A 21431-nucleotide genomic window follows, 5' to 3' on the forward strand; every position below is an offset into this window, starting at 1 on the left:
TGAGTCTACATTTAAGCATAAAATTAACTGACCATTTGGGGTGACAGTTGCATCAAACCTGTGTAATCCTCATTTTAATCCCTTGTTTTGCCTAGTAACAAGCATTTGAAATTTGGACCTCTTAGCATTGTTCTTTGAAGGTTAGCTGTCTAGGAAAGTTTGAGTACCAGTGATGCATTCATGCAGCACCTGACAGTTCTTGCCAAATTGGACGTATGGTCTCTAGAAAGCCTGTGAAGAGGAAGACTTAGGTGGTCCAATGGGAGAATACTATATCACAAGAAATTGTGTGAGGGGAGGCCATAGCTGATTGCAATATGAGTTTTCTAGAGGAAACTCAGCTGGATTTGCTTTTATTCTGTGTCACTTTGTTTTCTAAAATGATACAAGTTTTCAACTTTTTTCTAAATTTCTTTTCATGTAATTTTATTCTGTTTTTTAATACCTGTGACTTTTCTATTGCTCCCATAATAAGAGAACCCTATGTAACTTTGATCAGGTTTATCAGCGTTGAAAAGAAAGAAAATCTGTGCTTAGGAGACAGAAAAAGAAGCAAACAGTGTGCCATTAGTACCTGTGAGTAATCTGTCAGGAGGATAAGTCCTTTCACCACGTTAATGGGATCTCCAGTTGCTGAGAGCATTTTAGACATTAAATCACCGTACCCTTGGAAAAATGTAACTGGCCTGAGTTGGACATCAAACAGAATGGCTGACATGCCAGCAAAGGAGTCCAGGTTTTCCTCGCCTTCATCAGGAGTTGCAGCTATTATGGACTCCAGACCTTGAGCTTCAATCACCACCTAAGAAGCGATGGTGATACAAAATCAACAAAAAATCTCTGCCCGTCCCAGGCTGTTAAGAATCCTACACATTTTCTTAATGTCTAAGAACTTATTTATGTAGTTGTGGATGAAAAAGTATGAGGTTAAGACTTAAGGGAACCAGGTAGAGCAGCTAGAAAAATGGGAAATAAAATAATCTCATGGCATGTTTTTTCCCTTTAGATGTAGGCAGAATTTGCCCACATACAGATCACAGTCCCAAGCCTGCTTTTCTTTCAAACATTCTTTCCTTTATTCATATGACTATTTTCCACAAAGTCGGGAGGAAACCCCAAAGATGTTCCACTGCACAATTTTTGTGCTGCAGAAATTTAGGTTTATAACATTTAATGTACTTGCCAACATTACAAAAAGTCCAAACCAGAGGCATCTTATTTAAATCTCTTTGATTTGTGCATTTGATGTTCACCCTGTATTTCCATTCAGTGTTATATCCGAAACACAGGACTTGATTTTACAAACTCATCAAACTTTTACTGATTACATCAGATAAACAGCATAGGCTTTAACCAGAGACAGAACCTGATATATGATGCAGAACAAAACATCTGTCTTTTGGTTAGGGCAAAGGTGTGCCTCATTGGCTCTTGTGAGTTTCTTTTTCCCATTACTGGTTGTTCTCTCCCCAGTGCAGCAAATCTTATGGTCTTAAGTAAATGAATTGATTGAGAAGCTGTAATAAGAGGACCATTTACTGGCTTAGTTTTTATGCACAGTGTGGCAGTTACCTGGCTGGCATGAAGTTCAGCATTTCTGTCAAAAATACGGATATTCACGTTACTTCTCCTTAAAATACCAGAGCCTGAATAGAGAATGTCGAGGCTGTATGTGGATGATACATCGGGACCACCTTAAGTAAAAAAGAAAGAAGGTACCTGTGACTAAACTAGTGGATTAATCCAATGTTTGGGAATACAAACAGGGTTAAAAGGCAGTTTCATGGTTACATACGTGTAATATAGCCAGAGTAGGCAGAAGAAGAGCCCATCTTGGAGAAGCGATCATAGTTATGAGCACGCATGTCCTTCAGAACTTGCCGAACAGTTTTGCTGTGATATTTATAAACAAACAAACAAACCACAGAGACACAAAAATGTTACAGTACCAAAGGTATTACTGTTTGTAGAAATACCAAATTTGAGAAAGGGTGAATTTGCCAGTAGCAAAGGAGGTCTTCAAAACCCTTACATTTTCCCACTAAAATTCAGACTTAACCTTTCTCAAATTCAGCTACTCCCTACAGCCATAGGTAGAAAGGCAAGCAAAGGTCTTGCTTCAAAATTAATGGTGTTGAGAAGAAGAGGTATTTTGATTATTTTAATTCTAGTGCTGTGATGTTTAAAATTGTTCTTGTTTGCTGGTTCTTAAAATATAAAAGTGAGTGCCCCAATGAGATAATTAAAACTAACAGATAACATTTCTTACAGTAATGCAAATTTGATGACTAATTCTTATTTGTACCTCTGAAAATGTGAATAGCTATTAAATGAATGTCATCAAAATGCAGAGATTTATTCTGAAATACCAGTATCTGAAAGTGACACAAAAATCAGGCATCCTTTTATACTCTTCTTAAATTTTACAGTAGTAATTATTGAGAACCTCTGTGTTCTTTGGGTTTCTGCGAAGAAGTAAGGATGAGCTATATTTATTTATACTGAACTTAATGTACCTGGAAGGCATTTCAAAGTGAACTATATCTTGGATCATGGAGAGCATGTACTTGTTCATTTCCAGAGGCAGTTCACCAATGGAGAGCAGGATGTTTTTCACTTCCATGTAGGATGGGTTACTGTTTAAGATGATAGCAGCTGCAGTGGTTCGCACTGTCTTTTCGTGGACTTTACGATTCTGGTGGTATATCCTGTTCATTGTTTCCTTCACCTGGTCAGGAAACAGATTCAGTTAGTGCTCACACAGACGACTGGGCAAAGTACAGACTGGAATCTTGTTTATAATATCAGCTTAAGCTAGCTCCATAGCTAAGGCTAATACATAAGGATATATTTTCAGCATCTTGTTCTTCATGGTCCTTTTGGAATGTACGAGACATGTATAGCTCAGTGACCACATGGGCAAGTGGGGCATCTGTTATCTTCTCAGCCACAGTCCAAATACAGCCTTCCACACTGATTTTCACAGCAGGGTTGTAAATAAGTAGCAGCACTAAGATCAAAACACTATGGCAGTGGCCAAAAGAGAGATTTCCTTGACTGTTAAGGGAATATGTACCTTAAAAAAATCAAGAATCTTGCAATTTTGATTTTCTAGATAATGCCTGTGGTGGCCTCACGTCCCTGAGAAGGTTGTGACACATCTTTGTTACAGGTAAGTCCATGGAGAGCCACTGACCCAACAGCTTCCAGCATGTTCATTGCAGAGCAACACCCTGACAACCTTAGTCACAGCTGCCAGCAGTAGGCATGAAATTGATTGCAGGGTAATGCAGCGAAGGCAGGACCACACCTTCTGCTTTTGTACTTCTCTTACTCATGGAGGCTGCAAGGTAAGATGCAGCTATTTTACCCTTCTTTAACTTCATGCATTCTCTCTGGCTATGTGAAAGTACAAGGAAGAACAGGGGTTACACACAGGGAAGGCAGTGCTCTTGCAAAGGGAGACCAGTTTTCCCTAAAGACTGCCTGCCATCTTCAATGGCTGTCTGTGAATGAGGCTGACTAGCACTGGCAGACTGGCAGCCAGGATTTGGCAAGCAGGAATGTGTAGAGTTTTTTGGCTTGAACCGAAGTGTGTATAATAATTTTCTGGAGGTAAAAAAACGTATGTGGGGCATCTTTAAAAAGAGTGGGACTGACAAATGAACTCTGTTAACTTATTCTTTACATTTAATGCAATGTCTTGCACTTCTTTTCTTACCTCTTTGGTGACAAAAGAAGGATCGTATCTCTGTAAGGTAGTGGCAGCAAGATTGCTGATGGACCCTTCTTCTGACTCAGTGTACTTCAGCAGCAGCGGAATTGCTTCAGGAAGCAGTGCATTCTTCAGTGCCAGCAAGTACATCCTCACATTGTCATCTTTCTTAGCCTTTTCCAGTCTACTTAAAATCAGCCTTTTGGCTTCCATAACAGCCTAAAGAAAATCAACAGCATGTTTAAATGGTGATCATAAACCTACCTTTTTCCCTTGCAGAGGTAGGAGAGGCAGGCTGGGTTCTAGCATGTTTTTGTTTCAAAGCATCGTTGCACAGGGTTAGCAAAGGTGTAATTTGTAAACTGCATGTTGATGGCTTCTTTCAAGCATAACCAAAGTGGCTATAGTCACAGTGACACCTGGTCCATAGATTTCTCATTTGCTAGCTGCACTTGCTCTGATTTGGGGACTTCACAGGTCTTACTTATGGGGCCAACATGTCCCCACAAACAGACAAGGGAAGTGTTCTTTAGTGCTTCATAACATAATGTTATAAGAGTGCTTGGCAATTAACAGGGGAAGGAAAATGGGATTTCTAAGGGCCACTCAGGTGCTCTGTGTCTTTTCAGCACTGTGCTGCAATCCCAAACAGCACAGATCCAGCAGGCAGAAGTGTCCTGTCTGATCATTCTCATCCTCTATCACCAGCATTTACTTAGTCTATGATCAAGGTGATAGCCTTCCTTCTGAGCTGTTCTGTGCATCTCTGGAGCAGAGCTGAGTACTTGAATTTATTTTCTTCACAGAGCTGACATAACCTAAGGGGATTGCAAATATTATATAGATCCTGAGTTTGCTAGTTTCTCTGAGGACCTGCAAAGGTTTTGCACAAGGGAGCACAAGTACTGCTTCTGCTGACAGAAGTGAGAAAAAGTTCTGTCAAAAAAGGACAAACTGGGACAAATCCACAGAAATGGGAAAAAGCCAAATTAAAACCTAAAGCTGATGAAGTAGATGTCACTGTTGAAAAAAGAATATCTCTCTATCAAACATAGGAGTTTGTGGGCTTATTTTAAAACAGGGGGGAATATCCTTCTCATGTCTCTCTTGCTCTCCCAGTAACATTAGCAGGGATCATTTACATGCGTTGCAGACCAGAATCTGGCCAGCACTGAACAGCAGATACTCACTGGAAGCTTGCAGCCTTCTCTGTCACACAGCTTTCTGATGAGTGCTCCCATGACAATGACAAGAGTTTCTCTGATTTCTTCATTTGCGATATCACCCTTGAACTTAGCCTGTTATGCAAAATCAATGCTGTTAGTTTCTCTGTCTAGATATGATGAACCATAGTCCCTCACTTCCTGTGAACATTACTGCAGTGCAAAGGTATTAACCCCCCAACAGCCTGGGCTCAGGCTAAGCAGAGCACTATTTTGTCATTAGATGTAATAACTGATTGCCATTTCCCCCTTGAGTTACATTCAGTGTCTCATATAGTAGGTTCATTCTGAAGCTATGTAAAAAAAACCCAACAACAATGAGTACTAAATGGTTACAGGTTTTGAATAAAGAAACAATCAAACAATCCTGAAATTGTTTTGCTATTATCAGTATTATGTTTGCTTTCCAAGGAGTAGATATTGATAACATTTTGCAAATAAGTCTGGACCTACACATTTTTGTTGCTTCCAGGCTATAGGCTATTTGCAAACTTAAAGGAAACCCTGGAAGGGATAAAGAAAGGAAAACTGGAAATGGCAACAGTTCTTCTTCCCTTCCCCTTTGACAGGGATGAGGCTCAAGAATATTAACTCTGTTGTATTTGTTTTCTCTTTTGACTTACAGTTAAAGATTTCAGGAGCATTTCACTGGGGTGAGAAGCAAATCCACAAGCATACAGGAATCTCTCCTGCAGGGTAGAAGTGCTTGCATCCTTAAAGTCAAGAAACTCCAGTATGGCCTCCAGTGATGCTGGGGTCTGAGCAGAGGTTACGGCATCCACTACCTGTGGACTACAAAGAAGTGGAAATGAGTATATCATCGTAATGAGCTAGAAAACACTGTAAAGACTTTGCTGCATGTAGAAAGAAAAGCTAATGTGCTGAAAGATCTCTTAATTGCAGGTATGAGACAGAATTTTTTACTCTTGTTGAAAAGAACTGAGTCCCTGAATTCTTCCGCCTCAAAATCATATCCATGGATAATAATGTTTGAATTTATGCAAATATGGGACAAAAAAAGTATTAAAAAACCAGAACTATCTAGAGTGTCTTAAAGTTTACAGGACAAGGTTGTAAATTGAAAGAAGTGTTTTATTTCTGCATATACAATGACAGCTAGAGAACAGGCTTCCATGCTACCCAAGTTACTCTCAGGTTTATCTCTGTTGTTAACAACTGCTATAATTTGTTTGAAAGATTGTGACTCTATGGTGTGACTTGGAAATGCTTTCCAACTCCCAAGTCTAGGTGCACATGCTGTTCACACCCAAACTCTGATATTAGCACAATATCCAGGCATGAATCATCCCCTTCTTTGCTGTATTTCCATTTGAAGGACACAAATGGCCAAGTCAAGAACAAGTTACAGAGTGTTTCAGAACAAGCAGTCAGGTTGAGAACCTCTGGGTAAGTTACAAAGCACGTTTGTCTTGCATTGTAGATACAATCTTGGTGGCTGATCAGTGTGCTGCAAATATACTATGAGCACACACACAGCTTTTAAAAAAAAATCCTTTTCCTGTAGAAACTACTGAATACTGTTTTTGCATTGCTAGGACATCACCAGTAGAACTGAATCTGTTTGCATGCAATTTGCCCTTCTGCACTTTTAAGTAACTTAAACCTTTTGAAAGCTTGTTCATGATGACTTACAGAAGTTCTTTATTTTCACTTCTAATAATCTGCAGTATCTCCTCTTTCGTAGCTTTTCTGATGTTCTGAATGAAGGACAAAAAGCTTCTTGCTGCTTCAGCTTTGGAAAGTTTTTCAGGATACATATGTTCTCTGATGCTCTGCCAGTGTTCAGAAAGCTGCAAAACAATTCACATTATGTTAAATATCTCATATTGTGGTTTCAGTTCTCCAAATCAAATTTACTAAATGCAGATATGTGGGCCACCTGTTGCTCAAATTAGCTGAAATCCAACAGATTGCTGATCCTTTAGCTAAGTATTATTTAATTTGTGACATCCCAACACAAATATCTTTGAAACCTTTCTATAACTCTCTACCAAGACTTCAGTATTTTCCTGATAATGTACATTGCTTTATGTGCAATCTATTTTGGAATAAAACATGATTATTTATACTGTAACTGGAATAAGGTGAATTATCTTCTCTGGGAAATTCACTGTGCTTTTTGGTGAATACAGTGTTTGCCTTCTGTTCCCATTTTCTCCTAAGTAATTTTTTTTAAAGTGCGGGTTGCACAATCTGCAATTCACAAATTAATCATGTTTTCTTAGAAGATGGTAATTTTGTGTTTAGTGTGGAACAGGAGTGGATGCTCCATTTCTTATTCATAAACCTGCATAAGATGAGGAGGGATTTGTGGCTATTGTAGAAAACTATAGGTAAGATGGTATTAGAACAGGTATCAATTTCTTCAAATGCTGTTGCTGCATTTATTCCACACACCACATTTTTGACCTAAATGAGCCAACATGATAAAACCTGTATCTGTCCTTCCAGATACACTCCATAAGAAACTGGTGCAGGTATTTTGACCTTTCCTCCCTCACCTTTGCCTCTGTTATGTCAAATTACTAAGAACATTCCTTGGTGAAAACTCAGCTGTTCTTTGCAGCAGTGTTTACTGCAGTTTTCCCAAGTGGGAAATAAGACTAGCACCCATTTGACCCTTACTAAAATACTTCCCCTCTTCATGGGTTTTGTACTAGGCAATAACGCTGAAACCTGCTGGCAAATATAAGTATCGTTCAGCAGTACAGAGTACAACTTCCATCAACTGTAACAGACAATAATTAGGCAACAATGATTGAGACATAGGATATTTCCTGAGGATTAATGACCAGCTGGGAGGAGCTTGTGTTCTGAGGCACAGATGGGTCTATTAACCTCAGCTGGTGATTAGTGCTTAGCACCAAGGTCAGTGTGGCTATTATAAGCTGAAATTGGATAAATGTATGGGGCACTTTCTATTCCCCCCTGTTAAGCTGCACCATAGCCCAGCAAAAAATCTCTAACCTCATTAATTCTGTATTTTCTCCTGTGCAGAGCCCAGCTGTGTAGGCTGATCTTAGCTTAGCACATACCCTAGAGACAAGCAAGGTGGGAGCTGGAACTATCTCAAGAAAAAGAGAGTGGAAACCAAGTCTTCCTCTTTGGGGGTGTGCTCTAAGCATTTGACTGCTACAAGGAGTAGCTGCTGTCTCTTGCAGTGACCATGATTTTAAAAGCCAGCATTCACAATTGACCTTTGCAAGGAGCCTCATTCTCCTCATGTGAATTTCAGGAAATTTGGTTTGAGTGCTCCAAGGATTCAGGCACAGATGCATACGTTTCCACATGGCAACTCAGCCAAGCTCAGACAAGAATCTCTGTGTCTGACAGATCAGACCAGAGGTCTTGTGGGCGCCCCAGGAGAATTCAAGCCAAATCAAGAGGTCCTAAACAGAGCAGAAGTTGGTTTAGAATGTTAGTGTGACAGCTGATTTACCAACCTACAAAGGCTGGCTGCACATGATGGAAAAAACACACCTCAGTTTCAGAAGAGGCATCCTTTTTCTGTCGGAACCGTAAACATTAAAAAAAAAAAAGGTAAGAACTATGAACTCTTCTGAAGATAGCATGCTTTATGATGTCTAAACACAGAAATCTAGGCCTAAATTTAAATGTAAATGATGGTTATAACCCCACAGAAGCTAGTGCTGCCGTGTGTGAAGTGGATTTGTAATGGTTATTTTACCAAATTCATAAAGATAGAGGTAAGACCTATTACGATTTAAAAAGGGTCTTGAAAGCGTAAACTGTAGGGCATATCATGTCAGCATGGTCTTAATGTATACTATGATATGTAAGTACCAAATGTTATGTTGCTGCTTTGGATACAGTGTTCTGTTTACAGACCCCCATCTTTTCATAGCAGTTACTGTAAAATACAGTAAGAAAGTAGGACTTCATTCTCATCATGCCATTAGGTTTATAATGACATAGCTCAGTCCCCAGGCAGTGCTCTGGAATTATACCCTATGTTTGTTATCTTGGTCTGGAAATTATCTCTATAACTATTATGACAAACTCTGTTCCAAGTGACAAATTGATCAGCACAAACCCAAATGGGCAGTCAGGAAAAAAGCACCTGTCCCTGCTCTGTTTAAGATCCCTTGATATTCTCTGCTCAGAACTGCTCCAGCATACATGCAGCATCATTTCTGTTTCATTTTCCCCCACCTATTTTTTATCTTCTCTGTGGCTTAACAAGCATTAGACAAGATAAATTATTACAGTGCAATGCTAATTCCAAATAACTAGCACAAGTTCCAATATAGTAAGGTATTTGTGCTCATAAGGAGTATCTCTGGAGGATTAAAAGTATGTGTGCTGAATAGAAGCCTTATTTTGCTTATAAAAAACTAGCAGATCATAATAATTTTTAAATTAATGTTCCCATTTTCTGCTAAATACATTCCACAATGGTAATAGCATTAAAATTGTTTGCCAACAATCACTGCAGTAATTTATATTAGTTTATGATGAATAGCATCAGCAAAAGAAAAGATGATGCATTTACAAACAAAGTTCTTAGTGGTATTCAGACATCTTAAATATAAAAAGAACAAGGTAATTTTTTTTTCCAGGGGAAAGATGAGAACAGTATTGGACTTGCCAAGAATACTAAACCCTCATTTTATACTTACAAAATACCTATAAAGTCTTTTATTTAAAAGACTTACTTCAGGGTCAGGTAGTAAGAAGAGGCTAGATATGTTACCAACAAATGTTTAGCTTGCCTAAGGAACGGTTAACTACCTTTAATTTCTAGGAGCAGTTCAGCTCATCCATCACAGAATGATTTATAAACATTGGCCAACCATCCCACTCCATTACCCAGAGGAAATAAGCTCCTGCCAACTCAGGGTTGGCAAAGATGAGAAAACAAAAGGTTATTTTCTTTTTCAATTGTTTTGAGAAATACTGCACTCAGTCTTTGAAAGAGAGCAAAAAGGTTGGTACTTTTAGAGGTAGCTCTTAGAACAGCCTTGTGTGGTGGAGCACCACTGCACCACTACCATGCTCCCCACTCTGGGGTGTATTTTATATTGCTAGGTTAGATGTCTCCTCATGGGGTGCTTGGACAGAAACTTCTTTCGTACTTGTTGTGCTCAGCTAATTGACCAGAATCCCAATGACTCCCAATGAGCCTGTGTTTACTTACTGAGGGACACTTTTTGCACTCAGATTTGACTGGCTCTGCTACTAGTGGCACGGCAACATAACTGGAGTCCAAAGTCTTGATAACACCGGTGACTTGCTTGCCAGCGATCAGTCCAGGGCCAGCTTGTACTGACTTCAGTTCCAGCCTCTGCCTGTGCATCCATACAGTGAAGACACCGTTAAAGCAAAAATGCAGAAATCAAAGCAAGAGGAAACAAAAAAATCCTCCACAGGCCCAAACCACAGAACGCAGACTTAATGAAGTCTTATTTTAAAATAGACTTCCAGAACATGGCAGATCTACGGCATTTTTAAGGTAACAAGTATCTGATACCAGCAGAATTACTACTGAGAGGTATGTGGCATAAAATACCTAAATAATAGACTTTCTAAAGTATGGATATATCGCTGGTAAATAGTCTTCAGTAACCATATACATTCTGAAATGTTTCATATATCTGTTGATAAGAAGATCTGGAAAGTGAGATTTTGAATGTACATTTTTAAAATATCATAACAGTGAGGAGATGCCTGAATCATTTATCTTGCATGAGTATCTCCAAACTTTCAGTGTTTTGGAGTCTGGGGTCTAACACAGATTAGGTTTCAATGTTATTTCCTTCCTATGCAGCAGATTTTTTTTATCTATACTTCTGAGCTTTCACATACTACAAATGGAGATCTATTGGAACTATTTCTTAAGAAATGAGAGGCCACGGAAATGGAACACCTACAGAAGTTATGTGTTGCTTAAAATGTTTTGGCCATTTCCAGCTGTTTTCATTTCCTACCTTATAAATGATATTATTTATTATTTGCATACAGCCCCTAATCAAAGTTGGACTGACTATCATATGGATACAAGAGACCTATATCCTTACCTGGAGAGTTTAAAGCCTTAGATCTTGATGCTATAAGACATACATATATAACCTGACCTGAACCACTGGTCCTGCTACCATCAACAACAGTCAAATTGCCCAACTTACTTTGAAACTATTTTGGCACCTGTTTTTCGTCGAGAATTCAGAAGCACAACATAATTTTCTTCTGCCTTAATGGATTTAATGAAACTGTCTTCCAGCACATAAATTGTGGCAGATGTGGCTTTTGAAGTGATATCTAAAATCTGAAAATAATTAAAAAATAAATCAGAAAAAAGGTTGATCAATAAACAACAAAATAGGAAAAGAGCTCACAGTTTCAAATCAGGGCAAAACTCATAATGAAATAGAGCCAAATGCGGAAGGTGCATGTGGGTTGACAACATCTCAAGCTAAGCCTATAAACCAGGTTCTCAAAAATTCCTTCTGCAACAAGCAGCCACTGACTTCTGCACTGTATGTGTCAAATTCAATATATATTGGAGGGAAAAAAAGGCAGAGGAGGGGAGCAAGTTATGGAGCAGGCTGCAACTAAGAAAATACTCAGTACTTCATTTAGTTAAAAATACATTTAAAATAAAATGAGAAGCTTTTCCAGGGAAATAACTTGTAAATAAGATTGTTATGTTCACACCTGTGAAGCAAAGCCAGCCACTTTGCTTGATTTGTTTGTAAACAAGATGAAGTCTTTGTGGCAAGTGTTAAAATCAGGAATACTGTCAGTGTTGAGGTGTTAACAAAGTATGTGCTACCTTTGTACTTCTCTGAGCTGAGAAAGGTCAGTTTCTAATGCAGAGAATCCCAATGCCTTCAGCATGTGTCCAGCCTGCACTCAGTAGTAACTGCTTAGAAAGGCATTTACTAGTAGTAGAGAACCATTAAGGCTATAGTAGGGCTTCAGCTACCTCTACGGCACATTTCCTACATTACACCTGTGCATTAGGGAAGCCTTTGACCTTCCAAGCAAGCCTCACTGGGCTCCATTCAGGAATCAGCATCTTGCCTGGCATTTATTGCATATGCTAAGTGCTGTGACTTAGCAGCTGGGGAAAAGGTTACTATCGTGACTGCATCTAGTATTTTCCTCCAAAGAAAGAAAAGCCTCACATCGATTAAAACCTCAGTACAGCCAGGACAAAAGTGCTGTAAATCTGCATAGAAACTAAAATGTGTTATGGATGAAGATCCAAAAGTTATACAAATTGGTGTGCTGTACTCAATGTCAGCTGAGCCAAGGTGGTTGACACAAGAGGAGAATCAATTCCCTGTTCTCCCCATCGGTACTACATATGAAATTTGTACTAGTAATAGTACAAAACATACACGTAGAATTTGTTTTCTGTAGAATTTGCTTTCTGTAACGCAAGAAAGGACTTTTGAAAAATTGTGTAATAGCTACTAAAAAGCTTAGCGGCATGGTTTAGTGATGGACTTGGCAGTTTGGGGTTAACAGTTGGGCTTGATAATCTCAAAGGTCTTTTCCAACCTAAATGATTCTATACTTCTAAGAATATATTTTAAATAGGCAGAATAGATTTTATTTTGTTAAAGAAATCATACCTGGTTGTGGCTGGTAAATCCTTCTTTTTCTATTTCACAGGAGTCCAGGGCTTTTGTTTTAGTCACTTGATCTTGCTGCACACGGTAAGTAGTATTGCATTTCCCAGATATGTCCACCTTGGAAAAAAGAATTAATTAGGACTTTTCCTGAATTTATCTTGGGGACCCCAGAACACTTTCCAAAGATGAGCCATTTTCTTCACTGCTTAAATCCTATACCTGATATGTTGCACTGTTTGGGTTTATTTACCAGTTTGGAAGGTATCAGTGTTTCTAACCACCTGCTTTGGATCAGCAGGGGTACTTTTCATTAGATGGCTGTGAAGGAAAGTTTGTTTAAAGAAAAAATTTAGGAAACACCTGGCAACTGGCACTATACTCATGAATTTAAGTTAAATTTCAGATTTGCTCATGTGGACAGATGTAGAAATTTAACAATGTAATGCAGGTTAACCGGATGTGATTAAACCATTGCTAACTTTGCGTGGATATTCCGATTTAAAATGGCCTAATCCATTGAATGGAGCTTAGGAATCTACTGACTTTAAACATCAGTATAATCTCTTTTATACTGACCTGGTTTAAGTTGGTTTATTACAAAATTTTGCTAAATTGATAAAAGCATCTTAAATCAATTGGATTTCACCTAGTTCTTTATGTTAATTGCAGCAACTTATTTCACCGATTATTCAGAAGACTGTCTTTATGTCCCCAACGTGAAATGTGATCAAAGGGCTGATTTCTGTCACAGTTCATTCCTTCTGAAGTCAGTGGGAGCCAAGGTCTGCCTTTCTGAGCAGACCAGGCTCTGGCTGTTTCTCTGATGATGATGATCTTGCCAGATATAGCACCATACCTCATGGGCAGCACCAGAGTACAGCTGTAGCTGGAAAAGACTAGCCAGACCTCTCTTAATATTTTGAGTAAACCCAGGCTCATTTTGATATGAGTAGAAGGTTTTGACCTGTAGGAATAAAAAACAAGTATATAACAAGTCTGGTTAAATAAGAAAGGAATAGATAGTGTGGGTCATCTCTGTAAAAAACTCCTTTTACTTTTTTCTGATTGGGAAGCTGAATTTGGACCTGTTGCCCTTATTTAAGCAAACTCCAAGGGCTGCAGGGCCTGTCAATAACAGTACAAACAAGTTTTGGCCTTCAGCTGTACCTAAATGCAGTTTCAGTACAGTGAACAACTTCCTGTTAATTAGAGAGAATTTAGAAAGGAAATGGGGAAAATTACATAATTTCACAAGTGACTAATTTTTCTGCATAATCCTTAGATAATCCTTCCCCACTGGGGCATAGTATCTGTTGCAATTTAATCACAGGTTACAAAAACTTATGAATGAATCATAAGTAAATCACAGTTAGAATGACTTAAATGACGTGTCAAACATATCACAACCTTTGCACTTCATGGGCCAACTGTTGTGCTTGAGCCTCTCCTCTGGTAACAAGACTTTGCACCTCCACTTTGCATTCAAGGTGCTTTAAAAGTGCACTTTTTTTCAGCAACTCTAAGTACAATCAGCGTGTTATCTCAGGGTAACCCTGGAAAGTGAGGTCACTGTACCAGGGATGAAAGTATCACACCATAGAGAAATCATCAAAGGAGTGTATAGACCCTGTTACCTGAGAAAAAACTCAAATTTTTAATGCTACATCTCAATCTTAGCATGTGAATTGCTTAATGCATTAGAAGCAGATGTATTTTGACAGTGTTCTTCCGATACCTCTGCTCTCCTTCAGGGCTGCGTACAGCTGGAAGCCAGTGCTGTTCTGTTTCTTTTTATGTTGTGTAAAACTGATGACAAGGCTGAGTCTGAAAGTTACTGAGCAGGCCTGATAACAGCTGCAATTCAGTAGGCTGAGCTGGCGGCCAGGGTATGTGCTCAGTGCCTATTTACAGCAGGAGGTAAAGATCTGCTGGGGTAGGGTGTCACAGCCCTCACTCCACTCTGCAGAAGAGAAAAGGGAGCGTGACCTTCAACCTTCCTTCTTTCTCACTGTCCCTCTGCCCATGTCCCACCTGCTGAGCATTGCTTGGTCTGCAGAGGGGAGAGCAGGGCTGTTAGCCTAATGCAGCAAGAAACAAGAGGGTGAAGGAGCATGGAGAGGAGGCAGGAGCAGCCATGGCTCAAGCCTTACCACTCCCTGGCCAGAGCAGTAGGCTGAGCACAGGAGGACAAGTGGGCAGCTTCTCAGGGAAAAAGAGGGGGAGCTGGATTTACTTGAATCCCCTTCTGAGCAAAACTGTAACTCTGAGAGCTACAATTGGACATAGGTGCTCCTATGGTGGGACAGTGTTTTGGTGCTCTCTCAGGGCAGGCCATAAAACCCAAGTACATGCTGAGACACACCTGCTCACCATCCCTTCTCTTCTGATTTTTTGAGACAGTTTCCCAGTAAAGGAACACCATCAAAGGGTGTAGCTCTTTCAGCATCAAGTTCATTAACTTGGGACTGTTGAAACTGCAGGTGACACTGAAGTAAATAAGCAAGCCAGAAAGGAGGGAAAGCAGTCATGCTAAAATATTTGGTAAGGGTTTATAGTGATTAACAGTGTTCCTCACAGATTCAGTATAACCTCCCTCGTGACAAACTGTATCTTCTTTTCTGCCTTCAGACCTTGGATATAATCTTGGCCTCACTGAAGTCAACAGCACAAATCTTACACAGCAGTTGTGCACATGTGTAACCATATGTTCATGGTCAATCTGCTGTTTACTTCCATACTGTATGGTGTTCTCAACACACAAGAAGCTTGGACTGGAAGGGCCCAAATACAATTTACAGGTAAATCACAGTCTGTTTTAAACTACTGCATTTCACATAGAAAGATGGAACACAATGCCATATTAAGACCACTGAGAGGATAGTGAATTGATAAATTCTCCAAGTCTGTAAGAAAAGATTTATATCAGGTTTCCTCAGGGACTGAATTTTAAAAGACAGGGTCTTACTTTTCCGCGGATTAGCTCAAGAACTATGGGTCTCTGTAAAGCTTCCAGATATTCTTTCCCAATTATCTTCTCTGTGGTTTTTCCTGTGAAGATGTTTTTAGCAGCTGGACGTTCATTCACATTTTCAACTTGAACATCTCTTATCTAGCAAAGTAAAACCAGAGAAAATTCATGTAGAGAGCAGTCTAGCATTGGCCTGGGGTAGGCTGGATAGACTAAATCACCTAATACTTCTTTTTAATTTCTTCATTTCTGGTTTTGATCATTAATCTTCCATGATTACTAAATCTATGCTTTCAAAAAAACCCCAGCACTCACCACTGGGGAAATAAGTGGCAGAAAAACTCACCATAAAGTTAAGTAAGTACCAATCCCAGTTTGTATTTAGCAAATAGGCTAGAGAAGAATAAAAGATTTAGCTCATATTCTGAAAATCAATTCCTCAAGATTAGATTAGCAGTTAGATAAATGTAGAAAAAATAGGGATTTTTTTAAAGTTGTCTGATGACATTAATTACCGTAATTTTGATTAACTGGTCGTCGTCATTGTCAGGATTTCTCCATAACAGGTTAACATCCACACCAGAAGAAATCCGGTATCCTGCACTTTTCTGCAGTGATGCTTTCACCCGATCAACATACACTTCAGCTGAGTAAGCAAATTTATATAGCTTGTCATTATTTAAGCTTGGTCCAGTAGTGTGCCCTGTTTGGAAAGCAAAAACAAACAGTGTTTTAGAATTGACTAACTCACATAATCTGTCAATTTCTCTATAACATACCTCTAGAAAAATAAAAATTTAATTGCCAACGAAAATTTATGGGACTGATCCTGCTGCCTTTGATTACAGAGGCTCTCTCAATGGAGCAGCTGAAGTTCTTTTGTGATTAAGTTGACACTGATCTCATATATTTAAAATAAGAATGCCCACAGATACTTTGTTCTAGCTCTACACTTAATAGAACCAAAATCTTTACTTTGGAAATGTTAGCATTCAAAATTAATCCCAAATAATTTGCAACTCAAAATACTGTAAAAGTATTGTAATTAATCATGCAATTTGTGTGCTTAGCAATTTGAAAGGCAGTGATATAATTTGTTGGAGCCAACAGAAATTTTTCTCTGCATCTCTTGCACATTTATTGAGAATCTTTCCATTGAGAGCCTTGCCCAGAGGTGACGTGAATGTAATGAAGACATTGGGAAAATATTTTTTTATTAAATAATTAAGCCCTTGTTCTTTAAACTAAATAATTGTCCCTATAGCTGTGCCTCTGCTGTTAATTGATGCATTTTAACGGTTATAAAAGCCAAATTCTAGCATAAATGCAACTTGCCTACACAATTTATGGTGCCATTTCCATCTGCATTAACAGCCACTCAGACTGCTCTCTAGGGATTCAGTTGCTCTTGTTAGTGTAAAAGAAATATGTAGTATACAAATGGCTTTCATTTTTCCTTTACAAAACTACTTACTACCACACCCTTTCCTTTTTTCTCTTTCTTTTCTCTCATGCACAGCCATGTGGGGAATGTGTGGCATCAGTGTCACAACTCTATATGCAGCCTCAGGCACAGGAATTAAGACCATGCCTCTAAAATCTGTGGCTAAGGAAAATCAGTTTCTTCTTGTATACCCTTTAAATATTTTGTCACAAAGAGTATACATTACATGCCTTTTCAGTGCCTTTGAGGGCTTCCCTCCTCTTGTGTGGATGGCCCAAAGGTCTCTTCCACACAAGAAAAACTGATGAAGTCAGTTACTAGAGGGAAGGGAAGGGAGGAGAAGCTGGCTGTACACAAAGTACTCTTACATCCACAAAGCAAATACATACATACAGTGACCTTAGGTGCTATCTGTAAGCAGCACAGTACTAGCCTCTCAGACCCAAATGCTGCACCACTGAATCCATTGGAAATATCTTCATGGAGTTCAGGAGGTAAAGAACAGAGACTACAACCTCACAACAGAGTTAATCTAAGAAAAGCAAAGTGCTGTCCTCAGGGAGATGCATCTCAGTCTTATGACAAGTGCAGGGGAAAAAAAAAAAAGAAGAAAAATCTATCAAAACATCTCAGATAAATTCTTAAGCATACTGTAATGTAATCACTGTGTTCAAAGTCCCTTGCAGAGAATCAACAGGCTATCTTGATTTACGTCATGTCCCTCAGCATTTTATTTGACTCTGCTAAATAAATTTCAAATCACTGCATTGGTAAAAAGGAAAACCAAAGTCTTTTCTTTCTTTGCTCTCAGATTTTAAATCCCAGTTAGGTAGGTACACAGTGTAGTTCCATCATGGCTGGACAGATATATTGTGCAGGACTCAAAGAATCAACACCCCCCCCCCCCCTTTTTTTTAAGGTTTTTCTCACTTCCTTCCCCTGTTCACTCAGGTGGTATAGCAGTAGATTAAGATCAGCTTCAAAGAATGTAAGGAAAATGGTGACCCCACCAAGTTTGGTATGCAAGTTGTGTAAATTGGCAAAGCTACACAGAACTAAACTGACTTACACTGTATGCCAGCTGGAGATGTGGTGCAGCAAGTCTGGTCATCCCAGGGGGAGCAGCATGTTTGCATGTGAGAGCTCAAAGCTGTAACTTTTTTTTGCAGGGAGGCTGAAGCACTAACGTTGGCATGATGGGGCTCTTCTGGCTTTGCATGTCTTGTGTGTCTGCTTCAAAACAAAGTCACCAAGAGGTGTACAACCCTTCCTTCATGTTTACTGTGAACTTCCTAGCTACTTCCCCAGTTCCCGTCACTCCTATCAGCTTTGATGCTACATTGCCCTTGAGAGCAGACTGTGCTCAGTGCCTGCCCAGAGATGGTTGCACCTCTCAGGGGCACCCCTAGTTCCTTGCAGTACCGCAGAGCTGGCTGCTTCCTAGTTCAAAATGTCCTTCATTTGTAGCAGAAACACCAGTGCTAATGATTTAGTATCAGCTGAGATTTTACAAATGCCATCCACTAGGTGTTTTCTAAACACAGAGGGTGACACAGTCTCATCTAAAGATAAAAGGTGGGAGAAAAGCCTGTCTGAGAAAAATGATCTGGGTACTGAAAGACAAGTGTCTTGTTAGTTAAGGTGGATGTCTGTGGTGTTGTTGTCCCTCTCTTTTCAGTTAAAAGCACCTTTCACCTATCCTCTTCCTTTTCACACAGCTCAACCCATACATCTTCTTTCCCTTTTGCAAGAGTTCTTTCCCTCTTCCTTCCATTTAGCATTTGCGTGTCCCCGCATACAAAAGAGCTGTTCCCTCCTGAAGGAAACAGACAAGCAAATAATGCAGCAGCTTCTTGCAAGTGTCATGAGAGATGAATAATTGCCAAGTATTTCTGGGAGCTAGAAGAATATTAGGTTCTGAAAGCTTTCACCATTTCATATGTGGAAAACACTGCAGAAGCCAGGGCAGAAGATGGCTTTAGTTGCAAGACTGATGTCACTGATGGAAAAGGGTGAGACAGCAGTCAATCACGATGAGAGAAGCAGCAGGAATGAGGCAGTATTGAAGGCAGTCCCAAGGAGTTAGCACTTACCCCAGTGGAAATGGGGAAGCTAAGAGAGACAATTGGGTAGCACGGTCAGTTTGAGAGGCAAGGGGGATATCGGTGGCTGAGGGACAGAGACACTGTATCACTGCCCAGAACCAGTATTCAAAACAGCATAACTAAATTTTCATGTCATCTTTCATGAAAAAAATATTTGAAAAAGAATATTCCTACACCTTTCTGATAGAAACTTTTCTTAATAAATCCCCCTGCCTTTAGAAGCTCTTTCCTTTGTATTCAGCACAGCATTCTGGTCCTTGTTGCCTGCAGAGCCATTGCCATTACAGCTGATGGCAAATGTCCCGCTGACTGAGAAAGGAGAAGAGATAGACATAAAGACTGCAATCGGCCATGCTCTCTTGGGGTCAGAAGTGCCTGCTTTCAAGGTGGAGTGCATAACACATAGTTTGACTAGTAATGTTAAGTGTCTGTCATTAAGGGTAACATGCCAAGTCTATAATTAAATCATGATACTGTATAATACAGAAGGTTACACTGCATGAGTAGAGACAGCTGTCAAGTCCTGTGCCTTTTATTAATACATATGGCATGCATAGCATGTGCTTCTCTAACTGCTTGCTGGTTCTACCTTCATAAATTATATTTGCCACTGTTTCTGATACTGGATAGCTTTAAAAAGCAAACCCCATCCACTTCTTTGAAAACATTTTTCAAGTGGAACCACAGTAGGAAAGTTTCACATGTGCTGATCTATCTGACTTAAAAGAATATTCCTTCAATATTTCCAAAAGGCAGCATGGCCTGGTGGAGAAGTAAAACACTCATCCTAATCCCAGCTCTGTCACTGAGGTCACTAAGTGGCCTTTGGGCCAGTAATTTAGCTCTCAGTCTCTCTGCACAAGAGAGAGACAACGCCTGGCAGAGCTGAAGGGGAGGACTAATTAATGAGAAAATGCTTGCTCAGTACTCTGGGGATATAAAGTGACAAGCAAATATTACCTCAGATCAAGAAGGAGCTTTGCTTAGTTGATATTAAGGAGAAGCTGGGAAGAGCAGACACCAGAATTGTGGCACATCGGTATCTAACCATAGTTACTCAGCAGTCTCATCAAATACAGTCACGGCTAGAGGAACTGCCTGCAAACTTCTTTGCTTTATAACTCTTGGTGTAAGGGGGTAGGGAGGAGGGTTGCTGCTCCGTGCTTACACAGATTCAGTGTCCTGGATCCCTTGCAGGGAGCAGGAGGATCATCATGATGAAGACATCTTCATTAAACTGAAAACTAGGTGTTGGCTCCTGTTCTAATGTTGCTGCTCCTCTAAATTTGAAATCAGGTTGTACATGAAGGACGATTACTAAAGACACATTTCCTTGCTTCATATACTGGCACGGCTGAAGCAGGCAGCCTCCAGATTTCATACCCTTGACCTTTGTCAGGACACCTGAGTAAAGCCCTGCTCCCAGAGCTTGTGCAGACATCCAGGTTTTCATGAATTATTGCAGAGCAACCAGTAAGAAATTAATGGGATGCTTGCTAGTGACTTCAGTGGTAGCTGAGTCAACTGCTTAGAAGCTGAAACCTGGAGAGCCCTGAGCACTTCCTGGCTCTGCTCCACCAGAGCACTTCTTTCTGTTTCTTTTGAGCATGTGAATAGTCCCTTTCAAGTCAGTGCCCCCACAGCATGTCCTGACTAAGCAAGGTCAAGATCCCCTGTCTCCTGGTTCACACTGCTGGCCCCATGCACCAGAAAGCGTTTTCTCCTCCATCCCCTCTGCTGATATGAATGCCACAAGTGCTAAACCTTCGTAATTACTAAATGCATTTTATGTTACTGAAGGACAGATGAGTAAAGATGATAATGTTTGATGCAAAACAGATCTGCATACAAACACTGGTTATGCCTTTGCTGAGCCAAAAACTGAACCGAGCCCAGTACAGACCTACCTTTAACAGAGGCTGAGTAGGTGGAAATGATGCACAGGAACAGCACAGTAAGAAGAATCATGTTGGACTCCCCTGAGCTCCTGACTGCAGCATGAAGTGTGAGAGCCTCCAGGAAGTGAACTGCTGAGAGCAGAGGGGCGCTTGCAGAGAGAGTTGCCGAGTCGGCCACACTGTTTATCTAGATGTAGTAAAGGTCAGATTCCAAATTCCATGCTCAGGTACTAAGTTCATCAAAGGACTTCCAGTTAATTATTAAGAACTAAGGGAACTGGTGGTTTCTACCCCATTTTATCGATCATCTCAGCTTTCATTTTTTGAATACTGACCCCACACTGTCACATTCTGAGTAGGGAAGCCCACCTACAGTCCTGGCAGGACCAGGAGATCCTGCCACTCCTCCTGTTTGAACAAAAGGGCGACTGGGTCTGCTGCTCCAGGGGCCAGATC

At 40.0% G+C, this 21431-nt stretch overlaps 1 protein-coding gene across 3 annotated transcripts in view; it reads right to left on the bottom strand.

Annotated features, from left to right (window-relative positions):
• The window catches only part of LOC121090359 (microsomal triglyceride transfer protein), a 28351-nt gene extending 7196 nt beyond the window's left edge, over positions 1 to 21155 (bottom strand). The window contains exons 1-16 of one of the 3 annotated variants that reach the window (XM_040598826.1): positions 20985 to 21131; positions 18042 to 18202; positions 16044 to 16231; positions 15526 to 15669; positions 13417 to 13524; positions 12561 to 12677; positions 11106 to 11245; positions 10118 to 10268; positions 6592 to 6749; positions 5562 to 5730; positions 4906 to 5013; positions 3722 to 3934; positions 2517 to 2728; positions 1796 to 1893; positions 1573 to 1694; positions 575 to 802 (exon numbers count right to left, since the gene is read on the bottom strand). In XM_040598826.1, coding sequence (XP_040454760.1) covers positions 575 to 802; positions 1573 to 1694; positions 1796 to 1893; positions 2517 to 2728; positions 3722 to 3934; positions 4906 to 5013; positions 5562 to 5730; positions 6592 to 6749; positions 10118 to 10268; positions 11106 to 11245; positions 12561 to 12677; positions 13417 to 13524; positions 15526 to 15669; positions 16044 to 16231; positions 18042 to 18108 — 2223 coding nt within the window. In that variant the 5' untranslated portion in view covers positions 18109 to 18202; positions 20985 to 21131. Of the gene's footprint in view, positions 1 to 574; positions 803 to 1572; positions 1695 to 1795; positions 1894 to 2516; positions 2729 to 3721; positions 3935 to 4905; positions 5014 to 5561; positions 5731 to 6591; positions 6750 to 10117; positions 10269 to 11105; positions 11246 to 12560; positions 12678 to 13416; positions 13525 to 15525; positions 15670 to 16043; positions 16232 to 18041; positions 18206 to 20984 lie in introns of all 3 variants that reach the window. The other 2 variants (XM_040598819.1, XM_040598836.1) reach the window with 2 other exon arrangements.
• Positions 21156 to 21431: the final 276 nt, after the last annotated feature.

The sequence above is a fragment of the Falco naumanni genome, chromosome 1 (assembly GCF_017639655.2).
Source record: "Falco naumanni isolate bFalNau1 chromosome 1, bFalNau1.pat, whole genome shotgun sequence".
Lineage (NCBI taxonomy): Eukaryota > Metazoa > Chordata > Aves > Falconiformes > Falconidae > Falco > Falco naumanni.